Raw genomic sequence first — 25,905 nt, forward strand, 5'->3', positions numbered from 1 at the left:
ACAGGACCCTCATTTTTACATAGCTCTGTGAGAGGGATTTTCACTTTTGGCCTAGATAAGGGGTTCTGGAAGCCTGGGATCTGATTTTGAGAGTGTGTGATCCTCAAAATCCCTCAGATTTTATTCTTTTAAAAAGCTGTCTCCCAAGTTCTGTTTTCATGTGAAGTTCAGCTAGGAGTTTCTCCTTTTATGTCCTGATGGATTAAAGAAGGAGAATGCTGCAAGGTTAGTAATTTATTTCACCTTTATAGCCAAGCTTTGTCTTAAAGCAGAGAAACACTCTGGTCTTTAAAAATGCCATTTTTAATCACACACAATTTTCGATTATTCATAGCTTTAGATTTTTACCTTTTTCTTGGTAATCTTGTTTCCAGCTTTGTTACTGAGAACATGGTATTTTCCTTTCCTGGCTGGAATTTGTTTTCATTTGTCAGGCATTTGGTGTTGAAAAGGAGCAGAACTGACAGACAGTCTTCTCCAAGGAGGATGTGTAACAGGAAAGCAGCAGGGATGTAGAACCTGAGATAAGTTTGGGATTTTCTGGAGCTCTTTGAGGAGTCCTGCCAACTGGAGGGGTCCATGAGCACCTGGAATCTCTCAGGTGGGAGGAAAGCACCCTGGCAGCATCTGTACAGAGCGCCTTAGTTGAGATTAAAATAAAAGAAGCTAACGACAGAATTACAATTTTTCGTGATAAAATCTAATATTAATGTGCTCTTTTTAGGTTAATTTTGTCTGAGTGACTCAGACAGTTCCCAGTTGTGATTGGCAATCAAGAGCAGTGATATGAGCACTGTTTCCTCATGGAAGTGACAGGGCTCAGAGCAGACAGTGTAATTGTTTGCTTTTCTGCACTGGTACAGGTGTGATTGCACTGCTTTTATTCCAAGGAATGAGTTCATGGGACTGAAGAAGTTGTTGTGTAAAGTATCAGAGACAAAGACTTATGTGGAGGGAAATGTAAATATAAAATAGAATGGGCATTAATAAGTCATGCTAAGCATTGGCAACTCAACAGATTCTAACCTTATATCTTAAAACCAAATTAAAATCTGTAATAACTTTTTTTTACACTTTTCCAACATGGCATATGCTTTTCCTTGAGGCTTATCTCTGTAAATAAGAATTCAATATCACTGTTTTTCTTCTATGTTAGGTTAGCAAAGTTATGTATTTCTATCTAGCATCTGATTTTTCCCTTTGCCCATTCCAAATCTGGCTTGGTTCTATGTCTATTACTTAACATCTGCAGTATCAACAATTCCTTTAATGCCTGTGTGGTTAAGAGATAAACCAAAAAAAAAAATTAGTTATTTTGAGAGCACCTAATATTAAAGGGATGAAAGACACAAATTCTGAACCATGGCAAAACGGAGCAAAGCAAATACATCATAGCTGGTCAGTCAGTTTTGAAAAGCTGATTCCAACTCTGTGTTACCTACTCATCATCCATCATAATTTTAAGGAAATATATGTATTTTTAGGTGTTGTTACAAAAGTCATGTTTCTTTTTTCTTTCCTGTGTTTCTCTTTCCTCCAAAGACTATATAAAGAATTGGTATTTTCTTCTACAGAGGAAAATGTGGGAAAAGAATATGTTCAGATGTGTTTCAAGTATGCTTTTGGCACTTATTTCTGTGATTAATGCTGTTTTGAATAGAAGATAAAATTTTCAAAACTGTTAACCCTCCTAGTGTTTACATTATATTTTCAAGTTAAAGATACAAACACATTTTTCATTTACTGTAGCTCCTCTGGCCTCTTGGGTTTACAGTGGAAGTTACTAGCATGGTAATATTATTAATTTTACAGACACAGTTGTAGCGTTTTCCTGGGTTATATGTGGTAAAAATCTTGCACCACCTGAAGAAATGAATAAATTTGGGTGTTTGCAGCTTTGGGTATTACTGCATTTTGTTCCTCGAGGTTGCTGAAAATGGAATTCTTGCTGATAGGAGGGTATCCATCCTTTGGAAATATGTCTAATAGCTCACAGAGCTATTTGGCAGTGACTTTGTTTTTAAAAAACAGGTGTTCAGCACAGAGAGTTGTTACACTTGAAAAAGTCATTGGTAAGATTGTTTCAAAGCAGGGTTTTTACAGTTGGTAAAGCTGCGAAGGTGCCAGGGCGTGTTCCAAGGTTGTCTGACACATGATAATGTTGTCCTGTAATTACAGGTTCTCCTCACCTGTGGTGAAGCATCGGGCATGGTTTTTACCATTTTCAATTGTAAAAATTAAACAATTTAAATTGTAAAATTAAACAGTTGCGAAAATGACTTTTAAAATACTTAGCTATTTTAACAATACAGCCTGGTAATATTTGATCTTAGTTTTGGAATGTTTGGATTTGGAAACAAAGATATCTAAAATATGAAAATATGTGTTGAGTACTGCCATCACTTATTTTAAAGGTTGCTAATGTTCATAAACAGAAGCAGTTTTGGAGTTACTTTAATCAAATAGTGAACTAATTGGAGTGAGGGGTTTTTCTGGTTGTTTTGGGGTTTTTTTGTGGGTTGTTTTAATGTTTGAAAATGCTCACCATTTTGGCAGTAAAGGATCAGGATAACTGAATTATACTCTCTGCTCTGTTGTGAATTTGAGATGTACCTCTGATCAAAGCTTTTCACTTTTTTGTGTCTGTTTTCAGACTAGTTCTTGCTTGTAGGGGGTAGAAGCAAACAGAAAAAAACAACTTTGTAAAAGTAATCTTGATTCAGATTATTCAGTGAGCTCTGTTTGTCACTTTGTATTGGAATATATTTCTTAAAATATTCAATGAAACCATTAAGGTGAGAATTTTGCCTTGAATTAATCCTTCACTTCATTGCAATGTTTACGTGCCTTTCAACTATTCCTGTGTTAAACAACAAAAATCTGTTTAGGACTTTGCCTTTCCTGTTATATCTGGGTCTTCTTGGGTTTATTGCTGAAAATTTTGCCCAACTTTTTTTAAGGGTGGAGCTGTAGGATAAGCAAACGTGGTGCAGCTTAAAGAAAAGTCATAGCACTAAAGAGTGTTTTTGAGAATGAAAAGACCTCAGGACAGGGCTGTTGGATATTTATGTTACAGATGGTCTTGTAAGTTAGAAAAAACTTTGTCACATCAGAACTTGTATAGTCAGTGTTTAGTGTAGTGGTCTGCATTCCTCTTCCATCCTGAAATTAGTTGACAGTAAAACCAAGAAAAGTGGGGTTAAATTTCTGTCCAGCGTAATGTTACATGTTTTAATGTACTGATATGAAATAAATGGTTTTCTTTGACTATGAAGTGGCTTTATTTTTTCTCTTTTTTTCAGAGCTATGATTGCAGTTTTGATGAACATTCGCTTTTTTTTTGCTTAGTGCTGTGTGGATATTACAGTACAGGTGAAAGCATCAATAGAATTTCTGTGTAGAAAATCCATTTTCTACAAACTCAGATTTTTTTCAGGAACTTAGTTTTCTAATTAGACAAATGAAGTAGTTCATCTAGGATCAGATTAATCCTACTGAAAATGTGTACAAGGTTTTCAGCTTTTCTGAAAGTTTTTTTTATCTGCTGCATTGCCCAGCAGAAATGTATTTTTAAAATCTTTTTCCACTAATGTCGTAATGCACAGGACTACCAGGATTATCAAACTGAATGTCCAGCCAGTTCAGATTTATATGGCACACTTTAATTCGGAAATTCTGACATTTTCTATTTTAACATTTACCATCTCAGACCAGAAGGTTTTTGCTGTGGAAAGCGCTCGTATTTAACTTGTGTATTGATTAAAGAACAAGACAAATGTTACCACGGCGGGTTTTGTCGTGGGCTGGCAGTGGGCAGCGCTTGGTGGAGCCTCAGCAATTCTGTCTGTGTGCTCCGGTGTGGGTCGGGCAGTGAGGTGTGTGCGGGATCCCTGGTGGCAGCAGGCAATGAGGGACATTCGTCTTGTGATTTGTTGTCCCTGTCAGTGCCGGGCTGCCCGGGGGAGAGCAGAGCTGACATCAGCTCCTGGGCGATCCCGGCGTGCTGTTATAAACTCCATTTCCATCCCCTGCTCTATTGACCGGCCTGCCCGGCTCTGTATCATCAGCAGAATTTGTCAACAATCCCCCGCTTTTGTGCTCGGGTTGTGGAGGAATATTGTAACTAAGATTGCAGTCCAGCTGTAGAGGTGCTTTGTTAGTTGACTGTCTCCTGGTCAATAATTCTCTCTTTAGCTTTTCACGTTATTCTCTCCCCTTTCCCACTTGGCTTGTGTATCACATTTTGAACATAATCCCCATCTTCTCCACTTTAAAGAACTGCTTCCCATTTGGCCTGGTATCAAATATTTTACTGCATCCAGCCAGATTGAATCTCCTGCATTTCCTTGTCCACTAATTCAGTTATGTTATCAGGGGAAGATATCAGGTTCCTTTGGCTTGCTCTCTCTTTGACAAACCAATGTTAAGTTTTAATCCAGTTTCTACATAGCTCTCTATGATTAATTATTCTTTCTTTCAAAAATGTTCCTAATCCCTTTTGCCATTTTTAAGTACCACTTGAATTTTGGCAGTTCTTACTTTCTCCTTTAAACTTAGGCTTCAAGAAATAGTTTTTTTTTTTTTTTTTTGCTTTCCATACCTCTTTTTTGTTCTCTGTAGGAGTTTTCTTTTCATACTCTTGGTATGAATTTGTGAGGTGATTATTCACTCAGATCTGCAATTTTTTATTTTGTTTTCAGTAGTTCAGGGTGGAAAATTTTAGAAAGTTTTTGTATCTCTGATTTAAATAAATTTAATCCTCTTCCAAATTCCAGTCCTTCCCCATTTATTCTGCTTTAACTCGTGATCTCCCTTATTTCTCAAACATCTTTAAAAAATCTAATCATAGATTTAGAAAGCTCATCATGGGCAGTTTTTGAACAGATGCTGAATTCAGGAGGACCCATGAAATGCCTGTTCTGTGGTTCTGTGGTCACCTGGATATTGCAGGTGTGCCAGAACACATTTCTCTGTTCACCATACAAAGATTTGTTACAAAATCCTTACTGCTGCTCCTTGAACTTGTAAAATTCCTGCCTGATCCTAGAAAGCAGAGCACGCTCTTGATTTTCCACTCAAGACATTAAAATTTCAATAATCTCTGCCAGTCTGATGGCAGACGGGATTCCCACCTGACTTGGTGTCTTGCAGTTGGTTGTTTTTGAGAGACTGAGCAAGACCCAACAGTCAAATACACTTAATATCATGTCTGTACCTATCTTCATGTATTTTTACTTGTATGTAATTGTAATCTTTGAGTCAGATTTATTTTATGTAACCAGCTATCCTGTAATTGTCTTAGAACTTTGTTAATCCACATAAAAATGTTTTTGTTTATTAATTCAGGAAATTTAGGTGAGGAAATAATACCAATATTGCATCCAAAAATGCTAGAAACGTTATTTCCAGGTTTGTTTTTTTTTTTTTTTATATCTTTCTGTTTCCTCATGTGTGCTTTTATTCTCTGTTTGAGTAACAGGAAAATCTCTCACAACCCTTTTCCTGGTTCCTGTAAATATGAGTGGCCATGGTGTGTTTTTATTGAGAGAGGTCAGTTTTGTGTGGATGCCTAATCAACATTTGCACTCAATGATCTTAGTGGCTTTTGCCAGCCTAAATGATCCCATGATTCTACAAAGTCCAAAGCAGGGAAAGAAGTCTGCTGTGAAAAAAAGAGTTCCACATAGCTGCACTCACGCTGTGCATAGGTGTGTAGATGTTTGTGAAAGCAAGCAAATTGATAGAAAAAGACATCATTAGCCTTTTTTTTTTTTTTTAATTTATTTTTTGTAAGTTAGGTGGAGTCCTCTCAAATTCAACTTATTAAAGACCCTGGGAGCTGGTTTCTGCAGTCAGTAATTCCTGATTGCTCACGTGTAACTTCCAGACTCAGCTAAGTCAGAAACTCTTCTTTTACCTGAACCATGATAGCATGGGCACCTCAGCAGTACTGTTTGAAATATCATATGGACACCAGGCCTTTATTCTAAAATTATTCCTTCAGGGATTGCAGTTGAGTTGCACAAACATGTAAACTGAAGTTAAGAAAAAACTCAATTAACTTGTCTTTGATTTTGGTACAATGCTACCATTTATGCCTTATGAATGAAGGCATCATATGGGATGTTAAAAAACATGAACGTATTTTTAGTTGCTTTTCCTTCCCTAGATTCCCTGGTTTTGCACCTGGCTGAAGTTTAATATTTAGGGAAGCATGGTCTTGGTTGTCTCCAGATTGATTCCTTTACATACATAACCAGAGACAATTTAAATAGTAAGTATCTTGCTGTGGGACCCTGCTTGGGCTACAAGCAGCAGCATGCAGAACAAAGTAAAAAGGTTCTTTCAGCAAATGTTTAGGAAAATACTTTCCAAGAGATCTGCAGATGATTAGAATTACTGAGTGCTCTCCTCTCTGGCTTCCTGTTTTGGAATTGGATGCCTTCAGGACACTTGGAATATCTCAGTTTTGAGAAGCAAGAGCAGTTTAACCAAGTCTGTACTTCATTGTCTTAGCTACGATTTCTGTTAGTTGCAAATAGGGATAAATATATGGAATAACCCCTGAGATACCTTAATGAAATTGAAGGAATAAATTATAGAGCAGCTTTTGAGGGAAATGAGGGCAGATAAATGTCCCAACAGTCAGAGCCATGTTCTGGCTTTTTCTCTGCACATGTGTACAATTAGTGGCTCTTTCCTTGCTTCTGGATTCCCATCCTGTGGGATAATGAGTTTGAGCATTTTTTGAAACAACTTGCTAATTGCTTAAAGCATTTTATGTAGGTTATTTATAAAGTTTGAAGGGAAAATTTGATACAATTATTGAACAGTTATATACAGAATGGTTTCTTGAGATCCCTGCACCTAGTTCTGAGCAATTCAACTACAAGAATAATTCCTTGAAATGAGATTAATTTATTTAACAATTCAGCCATTATACTGATTTTTCACATGTGTAATATTTTTGTAAGAATCCATGAACTTGGCCAAGTGCAGTTATGTACATCTGTACCATTTCTAGGTGTTTTTAACCCTTCTGCCACAGTGGTGTTGTCTGGTCATTGTGTTTTGGGTGTTGTTGACCCCATGTTTTCCACCCCATACAGCAGGGGGAATATTTGGGTATTCATAATTCTGTACCGGGCTGTCTTGTAAAATAAAACACAGTTTGAATGGAGACTGTTAGAAGAGTCATTGCAGACAAAAACATTGTCAATAATTCATGCAGATTTTCTACTTGGCTTTAAAGAATTGTAAATCAAATTCCAAGTGGTTAAGTTTGCATCAAGACTTATGATGTACCACATGTCTGGAAATTGAAAATACCATGTAACACTCCATGGCAGTTTTCATTTGAGATCAGACTAATAGAGGAAGTAATTCAGTACATCTCTCCAGCTACTATGGATGTCTCCAGTATATATTTGGTGTGTTTATGATCAGTGACATTTGATAACTTTGTGTTTGTTCCTATTTAGAATATTTGTACAGAGTACTTTGTTTGAAAATGAACTTAAGGGCTTTTGACCTGCCCCAGTTTGAGTTCAGAGCTTTGCATTTTCCTCTGTAGAGTTGAAGGTAAGTGCATGTGTATTGTATCAATTGTGAATACAATAAAGAGCTTTTCAGAGTGGGCAAAAGCTGAACATATTTGACTTGGTTGGGTCTGCCCCTGTTCAGTTTAAAAACTTAGCTATTATTTGTGGGTATTTCCAAATGCAAACAATCAGTGGATTCTAATGTGCAGTCATTTTTTGTCTAAGTGTAGGAATAAATTCAGGTTTTCTTTTGGACATTTTAGGAGTAACTTCACGACTATTTTGAGTAATTTCATAATTATTTGTAGTGATAGCTAAAATTTTTAAATTCAGGCTATTTTGAATGTGAAATTGATCATTGTAATTTAGTATGATCTTCCTGTTTTCTTAATAAGAGAATAACACATGTGCTTTAGCCCTAGCATACAGTTAAGAGGATTAGATCTCACATCCAAATAAGCCAGTTGTAATTAAGCCACATTGTTTATGATTATTATTTCTAGTGGTTGTGCTTATCTAATACAGTCTATGGCCAAGCTTAGGTTAGCATCTCAGGTAACTTTCAAGATGTATCATTTTGTCAGATATTAACTTAATCAGATGCCATTTCCTTTTTGAAGTGGGCAGCATCCAAACTTTTCTATTTCTTGCAGTAAGTCACTGTCCCAGTGTCACAGCTGTTCCCTTGGAGTGTCCTGGGTGGGCACCAGTGCTGCCACTTCTAATTGCAACCCCTTAATTTCAAATTTCTTGTTTTTACAGTGCCAGATTTTGTGATAATTTGAGCATTTCTGTCTGTAACTTTTTCACCAGAATTACTGTTAAACACTGTCTGTCAGTCTTGGCATCGTTTTCATACAGTTTCCCATCTGAGAAATTAATGAGGATTTGAGTTTGTCTTCTAAAAAGTAAAGGTTTGTAGGCATTTGCTGTCAGTCTCCCTGTTGAATTAAGCGTGGCCAAAACTGGGTTGCTGCTATGATTCACAAAGCAGAAATAATAATCCTTGTTCTAAAAAAATAAAGCTGACCTAAAATACAGCTGAACTGCTACTGTTGTCTTCTAGTGTAGAATTTTTTTTTTCCTTTTTTTGCCTGTTGTAAAGCACAGAGCCCAGTCCTGGAAGCACTTCAGTTCTAAAGAAGCAATAATCTTGTGGAATAGTACTTAACCTCAAAGTAGTAGCTTACTCCAATTTGTGCAAATGGGAGATAATGACAAAAATGATGGAAAAATCCTTCAAAAGGAGGCTCAGGGGGGTCCTTGTGGCTCTGCACAACTCCTGACAGGAGGGGACAGCCGGGGGGATTTGGGATCTGGGAACAGGGAACACGGACAGGAGGAGAGGGAACAGCCCCAGGCTGGGCCAGGGCAGGCTCAGGGGGGACAGCAGCAGGAATTTCCCCATGGAAAGGGTGGGCAGGGATTGGAAGTGCCCAGGGAGGGTTGGATCCCCATCCCTGGAGGTGTCCCAGCAATTCCTGGGTGCTCTGGGCTGGGGACAAGGTGGCATGGGGCACAGCTGGGACTGGATGGCCTTGGAGGGATTTTCCAGCCTTTATGATCCTGGGATTCTGTGATTGAAAAGCAGGTGGCACAAATGAGTGGGTACAGGCACCGCCATCTCCAACTGCTCCTTTTCCCCACCGTACTTCCATGGAAAGAAAGCTGCTGTAAATTCCTCAGCCTGAGGAATGACATTGGCACAGAGCATTGGTGGGAGGCACTGGAAGCAGTTTCGGGGGGCTGCTCTGATGCTCTGTAAGGTCTGTGTCTGTAGGGGGACCTTCTTTTCAGGAGTTACAAGTAGTTTGGTTTGGTCCATCTTCTCTCAGCAGATGAGCTGTGTCCTTCTTGTCTCCTTGGATTTCTTTGCCTCATTTCCCATATTTCCTGTCATTCCTACCAGAAGAGGTTTCCTAAAGCACTGTGCCTCTGTTCCAGCCCTGTGCCGACAGCCTTGTGCTCTCTACATTAAAACAAGAGAAAATGTTTCTTCTGTGGGAGGAGAAAAGCCACCAAATTCTGCATTTTATATGTGACAACTCAGGGAGAATGAGGAGTGATTTTGTAACAATTCCCCACCTTTATGTGAAGACAAAATTCACAACTGTTCTGTTTTCACGGTCTGTTGCTTCTTTTGCTTGAAAAGGCTTTGCTTTCACTTGTGATAGTGGTTTTGAAGCAATCAAAAGACAAATCTAATTTCCAGCTGTTAGAAATGATTGTTCATGCATGAGGAACTACTGCAGTTTTATGTGCCATATCTTTTTGGGATGTAAGTCTTGGTTTTGGTGTTTTGGTATGCTGTGAATAACAGAAGGCTTGGAGTGGGGGGGCAGACTTTTTTGGGGAAATAGTTATTTTGAAAATGACTGGATGCTTTCATAGTGTCATGGCCAGGGTGCTGAGTTCAGTCAGAAGATTTCCCTTTGGAAAATGACATGTTTCAGGGATCCACTACCTATTTACCTTGACTCCACTGGTGACATAGTGGCTTTTCAGGGCAGCTACATCTTGCAAAAGAAAGCTCCTTCCACACGGTATTTCAGGCATCACCAAATGATTTAAGAGCCACTTTCTTGCTCTGTTATTGAGTATTTAACCAGGTTCTTCGCTTGGATGACTAAATTGTAGGAAGTCCAAGACAGTGGGGAGGATTTTGTAGCTGCACACAGAAAATAAATCCGTAAGATAACTTCGTTAGTTTCAGACCCTTCTGTTATGCCAGTGTTTTCCTCATCTATCACCAGTGATGTCGGCACTAGAAAGCACCTGGAGGTGGTTGGATTCCCCATGTATTCTTCACATAAGAGAGCATTTTATCAATGTACATAAAAATGGTGCAACTGGTGGTAAAGGGTTTTGTGCAACATTCATATTGCACCGAAATTCTTCAGGGAGATGTCTGCATTTTTACAGGCTGTGGTAGAGCAGGCTACGTTTGATTAGAGCCTGTAGATTTGAGCACAGTGTGAATATTTAGTAGTGATGAAAAGCAGTGACAGTCAGTAAATGCACTCAGTGTCCCTCTCCACAGGCAGGGTCACCTCGCTGGCCACTGCGTGGTCAGTAGTGGTGGCAAAAGTCTGGAGGTCTCAGGGTTGTGCCAGGCTGAGGAGTGAAATCTTGGACAGGAGGGACCAAAACCTGCAGGAAAATGTCCTGCAGAGCCTGGACCCGCGGGGGCTGCAGCAAGGATGTGGGGTCTGAATGCTTGGGAGAACACCCGGGAGGAGAACAGAGATAGGATCTCAGCACACAGCCGCACCCTGCTCATCAACCTCTGCTGTAATTCTCCCCGACGAACACTGTCCCACCATCCAGTTCCCGTGCTCAAATCTGCCTGTTTGCCAGGGGAAAGGGTTGAGAGAGCTGCTCCTGGAAGTTCCTGTGTTTCACTGGTGGCTCTGCGCCTCTGATGAGAGAGGAAAGGCGATACATTTTCAACTTTAGAGGCTGAAATGAAATTAGATGTAAATGTAAATGCAGTGCGAGCAATGAAGGCAAATTTGCTCATTAATCTGGGTGCATCTCCTTGTTCCCCTCCCTCCCACTGAAAGTAGCACTACCGGTACCTGTGCCTCTGTCACCTCTTCCCTGTCCTGCCTTTATCCTGCAGGAGAATTTCCTTTCTTCAGAGAAAACTTCCAGGCTTCCCAAGGTGCTGTATTCTATTCATGTTTAGTGAGGACATTTAGCAACTTTAGAGAGTCCCAATTAAAAGCTTTCAACAATTTCTAAGATTTTCAGTTAAGGGTTAATTGTAAAAAGGCAGGAATAAACAGAGGCCGAGGCAGCAAGAGAGGAGATGAGGAGCATGGGGACTGGGAGAAAGGAACAGTGCCTGGACATCCAGGAGAAATGTTTATTTGCACCTCTTCTCTTACCTTTTCCCCCAAAAGGGGGCCTGCTTCTTAATCTAAAAGGGAATTTAGGCTGAGCAAGAATGTCTGGCTCAGTGGGCCTCTGCAGGTGAGGTGGAGATAGGAAAATATTTGGTGTCAGCAGGGAAACCCTTTTTTTTAGGTAATTCTGTCACTGTCCCAGTTTACCCTGTGTGTCTTTCTTTTCCTTCATGGTCTCCCTGCAAAGGAACCTTAACCCACCCCTCCCTGTTTATCTGGTGCCACTTAACTACCCAAAACCACAATTAACTCTCTCCTGCTGTCAAATTAACTTGTTACCACAGGTTTTAAACTTGCCTTCCTCATCAAGAGGAATAGAAATAGTACAAATACCTTATTTTGCCTTCAGAATGACACCTGGCAGTGTTTCTTACCTATTGATTTAAATAATTTAGCATTTTAAAAGGAACAAATCAACTTAATTTGTTTTGGGGATACTTAAAGGTTGAGGACAATTTTATATCAATTAAAATCAGTGCTAATTCATTTATGATGGAACTAATGTAATTAATTAGGTAGTTGCTGCTTATCTTCTTTCTAATACATACATTGCTTTTAAACATCTGCTCAATAGACCATTATGATAGCACAGGAGTGATTTTACCTGAGAGCAATAGAGGAGCAGATGCTTCCTGATGACAGCTTCCCAATTTGTTTAGGAAACAGCCAGCCAGTCCTGGATTCACAGTTTTAACTTGAAGCATGGCAGATATGCAAGTAAATTTGAAAATCAGAAAAATAAAAAATTTGAGGAACAAGTTTCTTCATATTGTTTGTAATAACTGCAGTTTGGTTAAAATGCCTTTTTTGGTTAGTGTTGTATACAACATTTTTTAAGGTTGATGTTTGTGTTTTGTCTTTTGTGGTGTCTGTACACATGTGAATGCTTTGCAGCAAAAACATTTTGCATTTATAAAACCATCAAAATTTAAATTTAATTTCAATGTTGTCTAGTACAGTAACTAAAATTTAGCATTAGCTCAAAAAGAGTCAGAACAACACAAGTATGAAGAGGAAATGAGAACAATTATTCAAATAAAGAGTTAAAATAGGCTATAATGACATTTAAGAAAATAAAGTGAGTTTTGCTTTTTTAAAAATAAGTTACACCTGTGTTTTGTATTTATGGCTTTATCTGTAGCTGGTTAAAGAGTAAAAACGAAGTCTTGTGAGCTGATATAAAACTATCTGAGGCTCCTTGGTTCTAGTGAGCCATTTGTAGATTTTTAGATGTTTCAAAGATCACCTAAAATGACTGTACTCGTTTTATTCGTCTCATCAGCAAAGTTCATCTCATCAGCTACAGAGATACCATCAAAACTTGTAGGCTACAAAATGTACTTTCCCTACAGAAATACTGTGGGCTGTACTTGCAGAGACTGTAAAGAGCACGATTGCACATCAATGATGTGTCTTTTTAAATCAGAAAACGTGAAATTGCTGTTTACTGAGAGGAAGGGGGATTAGAGTAGCCCTGAGGAGGATTCAGCTATTTGCCTTTGCGTGCAGGTCTAAAATAGTCACAAATTAGTCATTTTACCATTATATACAAAATGCAGTGTATGCAGACAGTCTTCTTTTCTAGAACTGTGGTATTTAGCAGGGGAACAGGTAGTCTTGCCATTTCCAGAAGTATCTTTTAGGGCAGGGTAAGCTGGTGACTAAGCAGGAGGTAAGGCTGTGGTATCTGATGAAACATTAATGCCTGGGAAGCACCATGTAGGCTCAGTTCTGAGCACAGACTCTTTCTCTTCATGAAAACTGTGACTGGGTTTGGTTTTTTTGTTTTCCCACAGGCTGCTGATAGTCTCTTTTACTATTCTTCTAAAGAAGGGTCAGCATTACATGGAGAAGAAATTGATTTTTTTTCTTGTTTTTTTTTTTAAACCTGTGTTTTACATATAACCACTGGGTATGACTCGTGTGAGGAGGAGAAGAACTTCCCTTCTTTTCACTCATGTGAGAACTGGGCATATCATACCTGTCTTTATCTGGCCTGTGACATCAGGAGCAGCAATCATCACTGTCCTTCTGGCAGGTTGACTTTAGGATCTCTTCCCATGCAGTTTTTAAAACTAACTTAACCCAGAGAACACGTTTAAAAACATTCCCATTCAGTGCTTTAAGCACTTGTTTCCCCACAAGCAAAAATCAACCATTTTCCTGCAGACATCTAGGATTTACCAGGAAACCTCTGCTCTGTGGCCATCTGTGATCTTCTCACTTCAAAAATGTCCAAAAATGTATGGGCAGTTCCTTGCTCTGCAGCTTCCCAAGCTCTGGGCTTTCATTTGTGAACTTCTGTCCCTCTGCCTCAGCAGCATCTGGGTGTCTAATACATTAAATTTGGGGAAAGTCACATGTGGAAAAAAAACTGAAAATATCTTGGGTGTCATTACTGTTAAAGTTCATCCGTTTTTATATTTGTTCATATATTGATTCATCCATTGCTGACTTGACTAAGGATGTGAGATAAAAAAGCAAAATAGCTTTAAATTTCTGGTGTGTTGCCTGAACATAGTGTTCAGAGAATGCTGGTTCTTCCTTTCTGCTTAGTCTTTTTCTGTTTTGCTTGGACAGATACCATAAGCCAATATTCAGGGTTGCTTGGCAATAGCCAAGTTGTGAAATGCACACCCAACCTGTGGGGCATTATGGTTGCTAAGTTCATGCATGTAAATTTGGGGGTTTGAGCACTGAACAAGTCCACACCCGGAGTGTCTTCTTGGAAAGTTTTTTCTTATGTTTAATCTTAATGGCGTTATTAATTTAATGGTTCCATTTTCAGAGACGTTGAGTTATGACAGCTTTTAGAAAAGTCCAAACAACTGGGTGCTTAGCACTGTTGGAATATTAATTTGAAGTGTTGTGAAATTTGTGCTGCAGCTGGGGTATATCTCAATGCAATTAGTTTCATCTATTTTGATTTGTTTCAAATCTACCATAAACTTTAGTACTTTACACCTAGAATATACACTAACAGGGGAAGAAAAGCCCCCTCTCAGTTTTATTACTGTATTTTATGTTATTATTATAATTACATTATATGATATATTTTATATTATTAGCAAAAGCAACTCCTGGCGAAAAGCCTTTAAAGAAAGTAGATCAGAGGATTTTTGGTGGATACGTTTGATTTGTCTTTTGGCAAGCAAAACCAGATTATTTAAGGATACACTTCTAAAATGGTCTATACTGAATGTAATGAGGAGAGGTACAGCTGTAGTCCCCTTATTGTGCCAGTTACTGTGCCATGAAGATTTTAGAGAGAGCCTTAGAAAGGTCTCAGCTCTGGAAAGGCTTGCAAATAGTTCACGGTTTGTGGAAGGAAGCGTGCAAGATGTCTTTGTACATTTCGGACTCCTCTGATTTTCTTGCTAGCGTTGAGAAATTCCCTTGGGAGTTCGCATTAGCAGTGCTGTCTGTGAAGGGGGTGGTTGCCATTATCTCCGTTCTGCATGTTCACTGGGCTCACAGCAGTTTCAATGCAGAGGCTGACGTGTTGCTGTGGTCACTGTGTGTCGTTTCAGGAGCCCCTGGATGACTCTCAGGCGGCTGGGGCTTGCAGCACAGAAGAAGTGGTTCGCTATGAGTACCACGTCCTGTACTCCAGCAGCTACCAAGTGCCTGTGCTGTATTTCAGAGCATGCTTTTTGGGTAAGGCCACCACAGACTCAGTGTGTTTGGTGCAGCAGATGTGGAAAATTCTGTTATCAAGTCGAGGAAGAGATGTAATAAGAGACGAAGAGATTGAGGCTGCTCTCCAGTGAATTCTTCAGTGCTCTGGACTCAGAACTCCAGGAGCGTGGAGGACAAAACAGACTAAATATGTTGGGTGGAGTAGATGTAGAAAATTTTCAATCAAGTTGAGGAAGAGATGTAATGAGATGAAGAGATTGAGGCTGCTCACCAGTGAATTTTTCAGTGCTCTGGACTCAGAGCTTCAGGAGTGTGGAGATGATGATATCATCCCAGCCTGAGGGGAGGCTGATCTTTGGCTCCTGGCATCTTGCCTGTGGTTGACTGAAACTGCCGGTCATTTTTCTTGTTCTTTTCTTGAAATGTGTACGAAAACTTAGAGCTACAGATTTAATCTGTGCTGGGCAATGAGTGGACAGTAACCACAGTGCTTGAGCCACAGTTTGAGCCACCAAGGCTGGGGTCTAAATGTGTCTTTTAAAATATATGCTGTTTTCTGTTTAAATTTGCTGCTTCAGGGAAAATAAAATAATACCAATATGATATTGACCTTTTTTTTTTTTTTTTTTTTTGGTATTGAAGCTGGCTCTTGAAACAGTCTGATCCTGGTATGTACATCTTGTTACCCACTGCTCCGTGGCTGTAGCCACTGTGATTTCAGCCCCCATCCTGTCAGGGGAGGCAGGAGGAACGCTCAGCCTCCCACAGAGGCCACTGTTGGTGTCACTGATTTAATCAGGAGTGATCACACTGCAGCACTGGCTGTGCTCTGCTCCTCGCTGCCCCAGGCCTGTGTACCTGTGCCTCCAGTGGAACCTGGCTTGTGCCTGCACTGGTGTGGCCAGCAGGACCAGCTTGTGGCACTTGGGTACAAGGTTTAGTGTCAAGCATGGCTGTGTTGGGTTAAGGCTTGGACTCGATCATTTTAGAGCTCTTTTCCAACCTAAATGATTCTATGATCAGCATCTTTTTTGTTTTGAATAATATCTTAACTTTATCTAGATAAAGATGTCTGAATGTTGCCAGTGATATCTTTTTCTTTTTAATTAAAAAGTAGCTTAAGCTGCTTTGAATGTGTTTGGTAGATTTAATCACTCTCTGCCTTATATTGTTTAATGGTTTCTAATTTTGCAGTGTTAGCGTTTCAAAAAGCACTTCAGATTCAAAACTGAAGAACAAAATTCTCATAGGCTCCGTGTTGGAAAGATTTTAGTCTGAGGTGCAGTTTCAGGAATGAATAATTTGGGGTAAATTTTCAGACTGGGACGTGGGGAACTGGGGACATTGCTCTGCCTTTACCACCACCAAAACTCATTTGCACACATCCTGTTGCAAATTTATTTCCAGCATTATTACAGGCATTTACAAACGTGCAGTGTTCTGCCTTTGAACTTATTGTGCAGACAGGAAGATAAAGGTAGTTTTGCTGTGAGAGACGGGTTAGCCTATTTGTGGTCCTGAAAAAATGTCATCTTCTTGATTTTTGCTGAATTTATAGTGCAGTGTCTCTACAGAAGAGGATGGAGACGCTGCAGGTAGAGGAAGTAGGACAGTATCTCTACTGTACTGTACTTCCATATAATTAGTATTCACCATAAGCAGTTAATCACCAGAGAAGAGCTCACAGAGACAAAACAAGTTGTTTAGCTTGTCAGCACCAGGGAATCGGAGGTGTTGAAACATGACTCCTTATAGCTGGAAGTGGATATTACAGGAGCCAGTGGATGATCTAATGCACAATCATGGTATTATGTGCCAACAGCTCCCCTTGCAGTACAGAGCTGTAATTGCTCCTGCAAGTACAATTATCTTTTAAAACACTTCTTGGGAGCCTCTCACAATGGAAAACAAGGGCTTTTTTTAGATGCTTCCGAAGGTCACCTGGGTTCTCTTCAGCATTTTAAATTCTCTTTTAAATTATAACAATATCTGACTCTTGAAGGGAGCAGGATACAAAATGCTGGCAGTAAGTGTGTTTCCTACAGTGTTACCAGCTGGTATTCTCTGATTTTAATTATGGGCAGCTTACTTTTGAAGATGAGGAATTCTGTCTTCCCTGCACATTGTTGGTCTGCCTGTGCCGTGCTGTCTGAAGGTCCCAAAGTGGGATTTTTGGAAATGTACACTTGTCACTTGCTCACAGACACTTGAGATACGTGAGCAGATTATCCTTTGTCTTGTCCCAAACTTGCTGTGAGGAAAACTCTGGGAAATGCCCTGGGTTTTTTTCTTTTGAGGTAACAGTCCATGTCATGGGCTCCTCACTTTGCCAGACAGTCAGCAATATTCATTGCATTCCTCACCCGCACTAATCAAGGAACAATCTCCCCAAAACTTACCTCAATTTCCCAGTCTAAATTCCTACCATTATTTGTAGACTCGGTAGCAGGAGGAGTTCCTCCCAAGTCTCCTGTGAGCTGTTCCTGGTTCCCCTGGGATCCTGTCCATACTGATCCCCGTGCTAATTACAGCTGGCTGCGGGAGGTAGAGGTGAACAGTAATCCTTCCAGCGAGCTTCCACAGCCCTGCCCCGTCTTGCCTTCCCCAGCACAAGGCACAGAGCTGGAATTCAGAGCTCTGCTTCCTCCCTGGCAGTGCCTGCAGTGCCCATCACACCTGGGAAACAATAATTCCTCTGTTCAACCTGGCTGAGGGCTTTTGCAGCATTCACTTCCTCCCTTTGTGTAACAGCAGCTGATGCCAGCCTGTCCAAATCTGCACTCCAACAGACACTTTACAAACTTCTCTGGAATGATGAAACCAGTGAAATCCTGCCTTTCTCCCGCTGCGTGTGAGTCCAGCTTCCATTTCCCTGGTCTCTCAGTCCCTCCTAGGAAAAAGCTTCCCTGTAGAGTTGCTGGGGGGATTTTCCTGTGATCTCCAGCTTGGTTGGCATCCTCAGGAGCTTGTGGCGGTAAAGACATCCAGTTTTCACTCCTCTGTGCTAGAAGTTCAAGCATTACAGATCACTTCTTCCTGCAGAAGGGAAAAAGTTGCATTGTATCCTTGTCCTCGCTGCTGTCTAAATTGGATGAAATCACTTTCTTGAACTCAGCTCGTTTTTGTGGTTTGTGAGGTGAAGTTTGCTACGTAAGGTGGTGCAAAGTAAGGTTTGAAATTTTGATTGCAACTGAGCTAAAACATTTTGAGAGACATCTAAACTTTTTTGTAGTCTCAGGGGATGGATTTACAGGGAACATCTTGCTCTGTGCAAGGACAAATACTTCAGTTGAAAATAGTGATTAAACATGATGAGACTGTCTGGAAAGGTGTTTGGGAACACTATAGGGTACAAGAAGATATTTTTAGGCAGTGTGTACATACATAAGAAACACTTTTCACTGCCTCATGATACTTTCCACGTGGCATATATTACTAATTTCAGACCTGCTGAAGTCACAGTCAAATGTCAGGAGCTCAGGGCAGAAGCTAATTTCTCCAAAATCAGCCCTGTGCCTGCCATGCCATCCAGAAACTGAGCCCTTCTTTCTTTCCCTGGCTTCTGAGACTACCAAATAGGTAGTTGAAGAAATGCATGAACCCCTGCTGATATCTGATGTCAGCAATTAGCCCTCTTGGAGACAGATGGTATAGGCAATTATCCTTCCCCTTCAATGCTGGCATCAGCCAGATGGGCTGAGCTAGGTCCAGTAAGCTTTCTTTAATCAGCAGAGTATTTTCCTCTTTTCCTAGTCTTTAAGATGTCAAGGAGCTTCGTTTTTTCCCCCTGAACCATCCCTATCTGAAGGCAGCCATTCAGAACCCTCTTGCCATACATTAGAAAACCCACAGTGAGGTATCAGCAGCACAGGTGAGCACGGGCACCATTCAGGGATCACCCTGTGTGTAGAGGAAATAATGGCTCCTCTCACACTTCTCCTTCTTCCTGCAAAGGCAGAGGAAGCAGCATGAAAGCTGGCTAAACACTGAAAAGAAAGAGCAGGACTAATGGGAGTCAACAAGAACTGCACCCTCACTCCTCTAGAGAAGAGAAAAGAAATGAGGTTTTCAGGCTGACCTGCTCAAAATGCTCTCTCAGCTCAGTGACAGCTAAATCCCTGCCAATAAAAGCCATGCTAATCAGTGGTTAGAGAGAGGGAGCTTCTGAGATAGGGCAACTTCCTCCAGCCCTGAAGGCATGACTTTCTGTATTCACAACCACACTGGGCCTGACTGAAGTGCTTTCCAGAATACAGATTTACTTCCTGAGCTCAAAAACATGTAACCACCATGTCCTTTCTCAGAAACACAGCTGCTCTAAAACCATATCCTGTAAAAACTGGTTTTATTGTGGCTTTGGACATAACTGAAATGGAATAATTTCTATGATCATACATTCTCTTAAGCCGTAGGAGGGTTTTTTTCTCTTTTGGCAATGGTTTCTTAAGTTTGTTTCTTTATAAAACACATCAGAATGAAGCCTCCAAACGGTTTGTGCACCATTTCAGCCAGAGTGTCAAATAACCTTTAATTGAAAAATCTTAGAAATTGTTGAAAGCTTTTCATTGGGAATCTCTGAACTTATTAAGTGCCCTCACTAAACATGAAGAAAATAGAATACAGCACCTTGAGAAGCCCGAAAATTTTCTCTGAAAATAAATACGGAATTTTGTCTGCCTAAAGATTTCCTCTTTGCAGAAATTAAGGTCCAGCTGAGAACTGCCTTTCCTGTGTGGTCTGACAGCCTCACCTTGCTGCTGTGAGAGGGCACTCAGTATTCTGCTTTTTAACTATTTCTTACTTGGTGACATGATCGAGTTAACCCCAGCTGGACAGTCAAGAAGCTTTTCTCAGAAAAGTTTGTTGTAGTCTAAAAAGTGTAAATAATGAAACTATCCCAGCTGTACTTGGGATAAGCCTTGGGACACACAGCAGGCTGTATCCTTGTGGGTGACTAAATAAATGCATAGAGCCTTCACCTTCCTCTCCTACCCCTTCTCGTGGCTTGGTGCTGCTGTTTCCTTCTCATTCTGGCTGAACTTCCCAGTTCAGCCCCATCCTAGGGAAAAAAAAAAGAGGCATGAAGGCAAGAGGCTGCTTGGCTCAGCAGGTGCCACAGTGGGCCCTTGTTGCCAGCAGCAACAATTACTGACTGCTCTGTCAGACCAGCTGGATGTTTGAGGTCTCAGTGGGTTGCAAGAATGTTTAACAGGGCTGCTAAACATATGAGAGTGCTGGAAAAAGGGGGTAAGAGTGCCCAAAGAATACAGATCTGTGTTGAGAGCAAGTCTGGGAGCTCGTGAATAGAATGAATTCACCCTGTGGTAAAGACAAATCTCGTTTGTGACTATAATATGGTTAATATTTCAGTACCTTCTGATCATTTCTAAACATGGGATTAACAGAGTCAGAGGAATCTATTCCATGTGTATGTGAATCTGCTCAGTGTCATTATAAAAATCCTCACAGAAAGCTGTACAGTCTAGAGTGGCAAATCAGATGTTGCACTAGAATATGTTATTGTAGATTTTACACTTGGATTTTCTCTGTTGAGAACAAAATTGCAGGTATTCACGGCATTTCCTATCGCCTGCACACAGGTGATCTGAGTGTAAATACATCCTTCTAAAAGAAATTTATGTTGTTGCTGCAAATTTCTTTGTGACTGTTAGACTGTCTCCAGCACAGCTCTGGTATCTGTCATCACTAGACAGTGGATGTGATGGTCTGACAAGTCTCACCTTCATGAGGATAGCATGGAAAAGATGATTAATGTGCTGTTACCCCCTCAGATACTTCATTTGCCACACGATTCTGCTATATTGTGCTTATATAAGTTCAAAACTTAATACTTTTAAAAAAATATGTGCAGAAAAAACAGAGGCTGTAGGCAGCTGGTTTGAACTTGTGTCTAAACATGGCATTCAAATGTTAATTGTGTGAATAAATCTTTTTCATTTTACAGACATACAAATGTCAGTAGAATGAAACTGATTATCAGAGGATGATGGTTCCTGACACCTGATAAATGCCAAGATGAAGCTACTTATTGAAAGTCTATCGAAATACTCTGTTTGCCATAAACAAATATTCATTAAAAATAGACATGCTTATTTTCTAAGTGGTTGAGACTAATATCTTGGTGTAATTCTAGCATCACAGCTAAAAACCTGATGAAGCAATGCTGTATAAATGCAGCTCAGGAGAACATTGTGGACAGCCCAAAATGCAGTAAACTCTTATCTGCAGAATTTTGTTCCTGAGATTTTTTTCTCCACTCTCTCACTATGAGCTGCATATGTTTACAGTTGGTGACTCTCCGTGGTGCTATTTCGTGGTTTTAAATCCACCCTATCAAAACTTTGTTTAACAGAACTAGTTACACTTCACACCTTGCAATCAGCACAGTGAGTTCTTACTCTCAGGTGACAGAGAAGAGAACTGAACAGGGAATTTTAGTTCTGTGTGCACCTTCAGTCAGGATTTGGACAGTTACCAGTTTTAGGTGGTTTTTGTCCTATATTAAAGATACAGCATGCTTAAGAGCTTTGGCTGAAGGTGGTTGTTTCTTCCTCCAGATGGAAGGCCTTTAACTCTGGATGAAATATGGGGAAGTGTTCATGCATCCTACCAGGATCGTCTGCAGGAGGGGCCCTGGGACACTATTACACAGCAGGTGAGAATCCTCTGGTCCTTCATGAAATTGGGGAATGCTATATATGCCTGGATCCTCAGTGGCCTTATTCTTCTCTTGGACAGAAGTGAAAAAAAATATTAAAAAAAATTATATATGTGTATATATATCTATATATATCATGTCGTGCTGAACCATTTGCCAGCAATAGTTTCAGTCCTGGATTTTGAAGGATATGTGTGTTTGCTTTTACATTATCTCACACGTAGAATACTTTTCCAAAGCCAGTCCTCAAAAATTCAGGCAGTTTCTGAGTAATCGTGAATTTGGGTAAATACAAAAGCAGACTTATGTAAATAAAACATATCAGTATAACATTTCATGGATTGTCTGGTAATCAAATTACCAAAAAAGACTGTGTGTAATTTTCAGTTTTAAATTGCAGCCTTCAGGATTGAACAAGGGAAAATTGGTTTCCTATCCAAATTTAGGATGGCTGTCTAATAGTGCCACATGGCTCACAGCTGAACTGGTTGCTCTGGTGTCTTCCCTTTGCTCCAGGTCTCACAAGAAAATCTGACAAAGAATTGAGACTCTGCAGGTGTGAGTTTTTTTCCCATCAGACCAACGTGTACTTTTCCTTTTCCTTTTCCTTTTCCTTTTCCTTTTCCTTTTCCTTTTCCTTTTCCTTTTCCTTTTCCTTTTCCTTTTCCTTTTCCTTTTCCTTTTCCTTTTCCTTTTCCTTTTCCTTTTCCTTTTCCTTTTCCTTTTCCTTTCCCTTTCCCTTTCCCTTTCCCTTTCCTTTTTTTTCCCCTTCTATTTTGATTTTAGCTGTTTCCAGGCACTCAGGTCTCTCTCCACAGCAGCATGACAAGGGTGTGACATCCACCAGGTCCTACAGGTGCTCCCTTAATTCAAATAACACAGTTTAATTACAGGATGCCTGTTAGGTGGTGCTCAGCCATGGGAACACAAGCAGCATTCTTGCTTTTGCAGCCACAGACTATTATTTATCTTACAACAGCTTCCTGAGAACCTACAAAGCCATGGGTGTTCTGGTGATTGCTGTGCATGTCTGAGTTCCAGTTGTGAGCTGGCAGGTTCTTACAGTACACACTTTTCACACGAAGCATTAATTACCTGGCTTGTCTGTGAATGAAGATGAGGAAACTGGGTTTTAATAACATCATTTGATAATGCGACACTACTGAGAATAAAGCATAAACGGGATGTTTGGAATGTGTGAAATCAGAGTTGTGGAAGCCAAAAGGAAAATCAGGTCACTCCCACATGGGGATTATTTTTGCTTCTTAAGGGACAGTAAAGGAAGAACTGTCCTGCATCTAATACCTGGAAGTAAGTGTGGGATACATAAACACAAATTCCTGCAGAAACAAGAGTTTTGGGTGGCAAAATGTGTGGAGTGATGAATCTGATTCTGAGACACCTTCCAGAGGTGGTACAGCCAACTGTGAGAGCAGTGACAAACACAGAAAGAACATTTTGGAGAAATTAGCAGAGTTAACAGCTGCAAAATGTGACTTTCTGTTAAATAAGATTATGGAAGATAATGAAAACTAGCCTGCAAGCCTCAGATCAAAGCAAGAGTCAGGTCTACAAGAAAAAAACTGTTTTTCTCCATCAAATGAATCGGGATTCTGAACTGAAATACGGAGTTTTGTCTTGCCTTGCTGCTTTTCTGCTGACCCATTTTGTTATGTGGGTTAGGCTTTGCCTGCAGGGACACAGATCCTATAATGCAAGTCACTGGGCAAACTCATCAAATCAGGCTTGAGCACTCAGTACACATGAGCAGCAGAGTAAAAAGGTTTAGGATTTTAATCCAAGAGAGATACAAATTTTAGATGCTGCAAGCACTCCACCACTGGGAAGAAAAATTGAGTTTGCAAAGGGTCCATGCATGTTACTTCACTTTTAACTAGGGCTGATCTGCATTGTGATTGGCAGACCAAGAAAAGAAAATGCTTACTGACTTCTTGGGACTTTTTTCCCATTTATTTCATGAAATGAGAGTGCCAGGCCTGTGCACATTTCTGATACAACTGTTTTTTCTTATATACTCTCTGTGATAGAATACATCTATAATAAAATACATCTCAGGAACTGAGACGAGCTGCAAAGAGTGGAGATATTTGACATTTTCAAATTTTAGGTAAAATTTGTGCTTTTATAGTTACTTTTGATTACGGTGCAAAGTTATGCTCATTTCCAGAGAAAGCATCTTGAAATATTTTTCCTGACTAGATTACTGCAGAAAGCAGAAGTCAACTAGTTACCTTCTCATAAATAAATTAACATGATAAGGTTGCATAGTATTTTATAATGATAATTGATAAATGGTGATGATTTAATTGCACTTCCTCTAGTAATAATCTTAAAATGCTCAAATGAAGTTCCTGTGATTGGCTTTCTTGTGAGTTAAATCTCCCTGGGGTCTTCAGTCATCCCTTCTCCACATCCGGCGATAACTTGCTTTAGCTGTTTTAAATAATACAAATCAATTAGAGCACACAGCTGTTTAACAAAACTTCCAAATGTTGCTACAGGTCTCTGTGGGTATTTCCTGATGACTTATAATGACATCAATTTAGCACACCTGGTAAGATCTGTGTGAGCTGGAAGTGGCTTAATTCTGCAATGACAGGAAAATTAAGGAGTATTTATGGATTACTGTTGCCTTCCAGAAATGTTGCCAACCGTGATTTTCAGCTTCTTTTTAGGAGGATTCAGAAGTGGAATTACAGATATTGCAGCCCCATCTCCTGAATTGTGTACTTGTAACTTGGTGGGTGCTTTTTAGTGTTATTTATTTTTAGTAGTAATTTAAATACCCTATAAACATGCATTATATGTATGATGTAGAATATTAGTTATATTAGTTATTATATTAGTTATATTAGTTATTTATAAGATATTAGTTATACACAAATACATAATGGGACTGCCTAAACAGATAAAACTTACTGGGCCTTCTGTGTGTAATAAGTGTAAGAAATAGCAGGTGTGATGTCCCAGCTAGGAAGGCAGCAGCCCAAAAGTGCCACAGTCAAATGTTTAAAGGTGAGGGAAAACTGAGAGAATAAAACCTCACAAGAACAGGAAAAAAGTTCAAGGAAAAGAAAAAGAGCAGAATGGAGAACAGAAATGAGACAAATTGGCAGAAATCTCCCCAAATGAGAAGGTGAACATACTTTGTCACATGGTAGTGTGTGGTGTAAGAACCAGGAATTAAAAAAAAAAAATGGATAAGTAATATTGAGTTTATCTGCAGAGGCTGCATAATTGACCTTTTATCATTTTGGGAACATCTCTGAAGATGAGTGGGAGATGTGAAGCAGCAGAGAGTGACTCTGTGATTGTAGCCAGGAATTCAGGCTGTGTGTGGCCTTGGTTGGGCCATATGTGTGGAGTTGGAAATGCAACCTGAAAGGCTTTTTTTATTAGGATGGGTGTGGGATAGGCATTGTCAGGGCACGAATTTTCATCCTGCTGGGGCTGAGGGCTCCACACCTTTTTTGAAGTGCCTTCATCAAGATCCAGGACACTGGTGTAGCCTTCACATCCAGGTATTTTCAGAGTGTGGAATGATGCTGGATTGATGGATACACCTGTTAGGAGGGTAAACTGAGACACACTGATTTCTCAGTAGTTCTCTCATAGTGGAATAAGGGATTGGAAAGAAAATGGGTAAAGACACTACTGATTCTTCATAATTTTTTTGCCCTGATGGATATTTATAAAAGTGTAGACAAAACAGAAGGACTTCAACAGGGGGAGAGACAAATCTATGACAAGTATATTTCTAAGACTACGATGAAGTTGAGTATTAATGTAATTAATTCTATGAACACAGGTGCCCAAGTCCGTTTTTGATTTTTGTTACTTCTGCTGATCCATGCCTTCCAATAATTTTTTTTCTGTGGGGAAGCAAACTAGCAAGAGAATTTTGCAAGCTGACGAATGAAGCTGATCACAGTCAGTAGCATCACCAACAATTTTGTTTTTAACAGAGTGATGTTGTCATAAAGCCTGACCTTCCCCTGAGGAAACAAAGTCGTAAACACAATCAAGTATTGTGCTAGGGCTTAATCAATGCTTAGTGATGATGGAACGTAAAACCAAACATCCAAGGATAGAAATCGAATTGCATTACTGCAGGAGG

At 39.9% G+C, this 25,905-nt stretch overlaps 1 protein-coding gene across 1 annotated transcript in view; it reads left to right on the forward strand.

Moving 5' to 3' along the window:
• ATG10 (autophagy related 10) overlaps positions 1-25,905 on the forward strand; it is a 60,206-nt gene that overhangs the window by 22,744 nt on the left and 11,557 nt on the right. Inside the window, exons 4-5 of the mRNA XM_088157330.1 lie at positions 14,980-15,106; positions 21,667-21,764. Coding sequence (XP_088013456.1) covers positions 14,980-15,106; positions 21,667-21,764 — 225 coding nt within the window. The remainder of the gene's footprint in view (positions 1-14,979; positions 15,107-21,666; positions 21,765-25,905) is intronic.

Source organism: Sturnus vulgaris, chromosome Z (genome assembly GCF_052056855.1).
Source record: "Sturnus vulgaris isolate bStuVul1 chromosome Z, bStuVul1.hap1, whole genome shotgun sequence".
In the NCBI taxonomy this organism is placed as follows: domain Eukaryota; kingdom Metazoa; phylum Chordata; class Aves; order Passeriformes; family Sturnidae; genus Sturnus; species Sturnus vulgaris.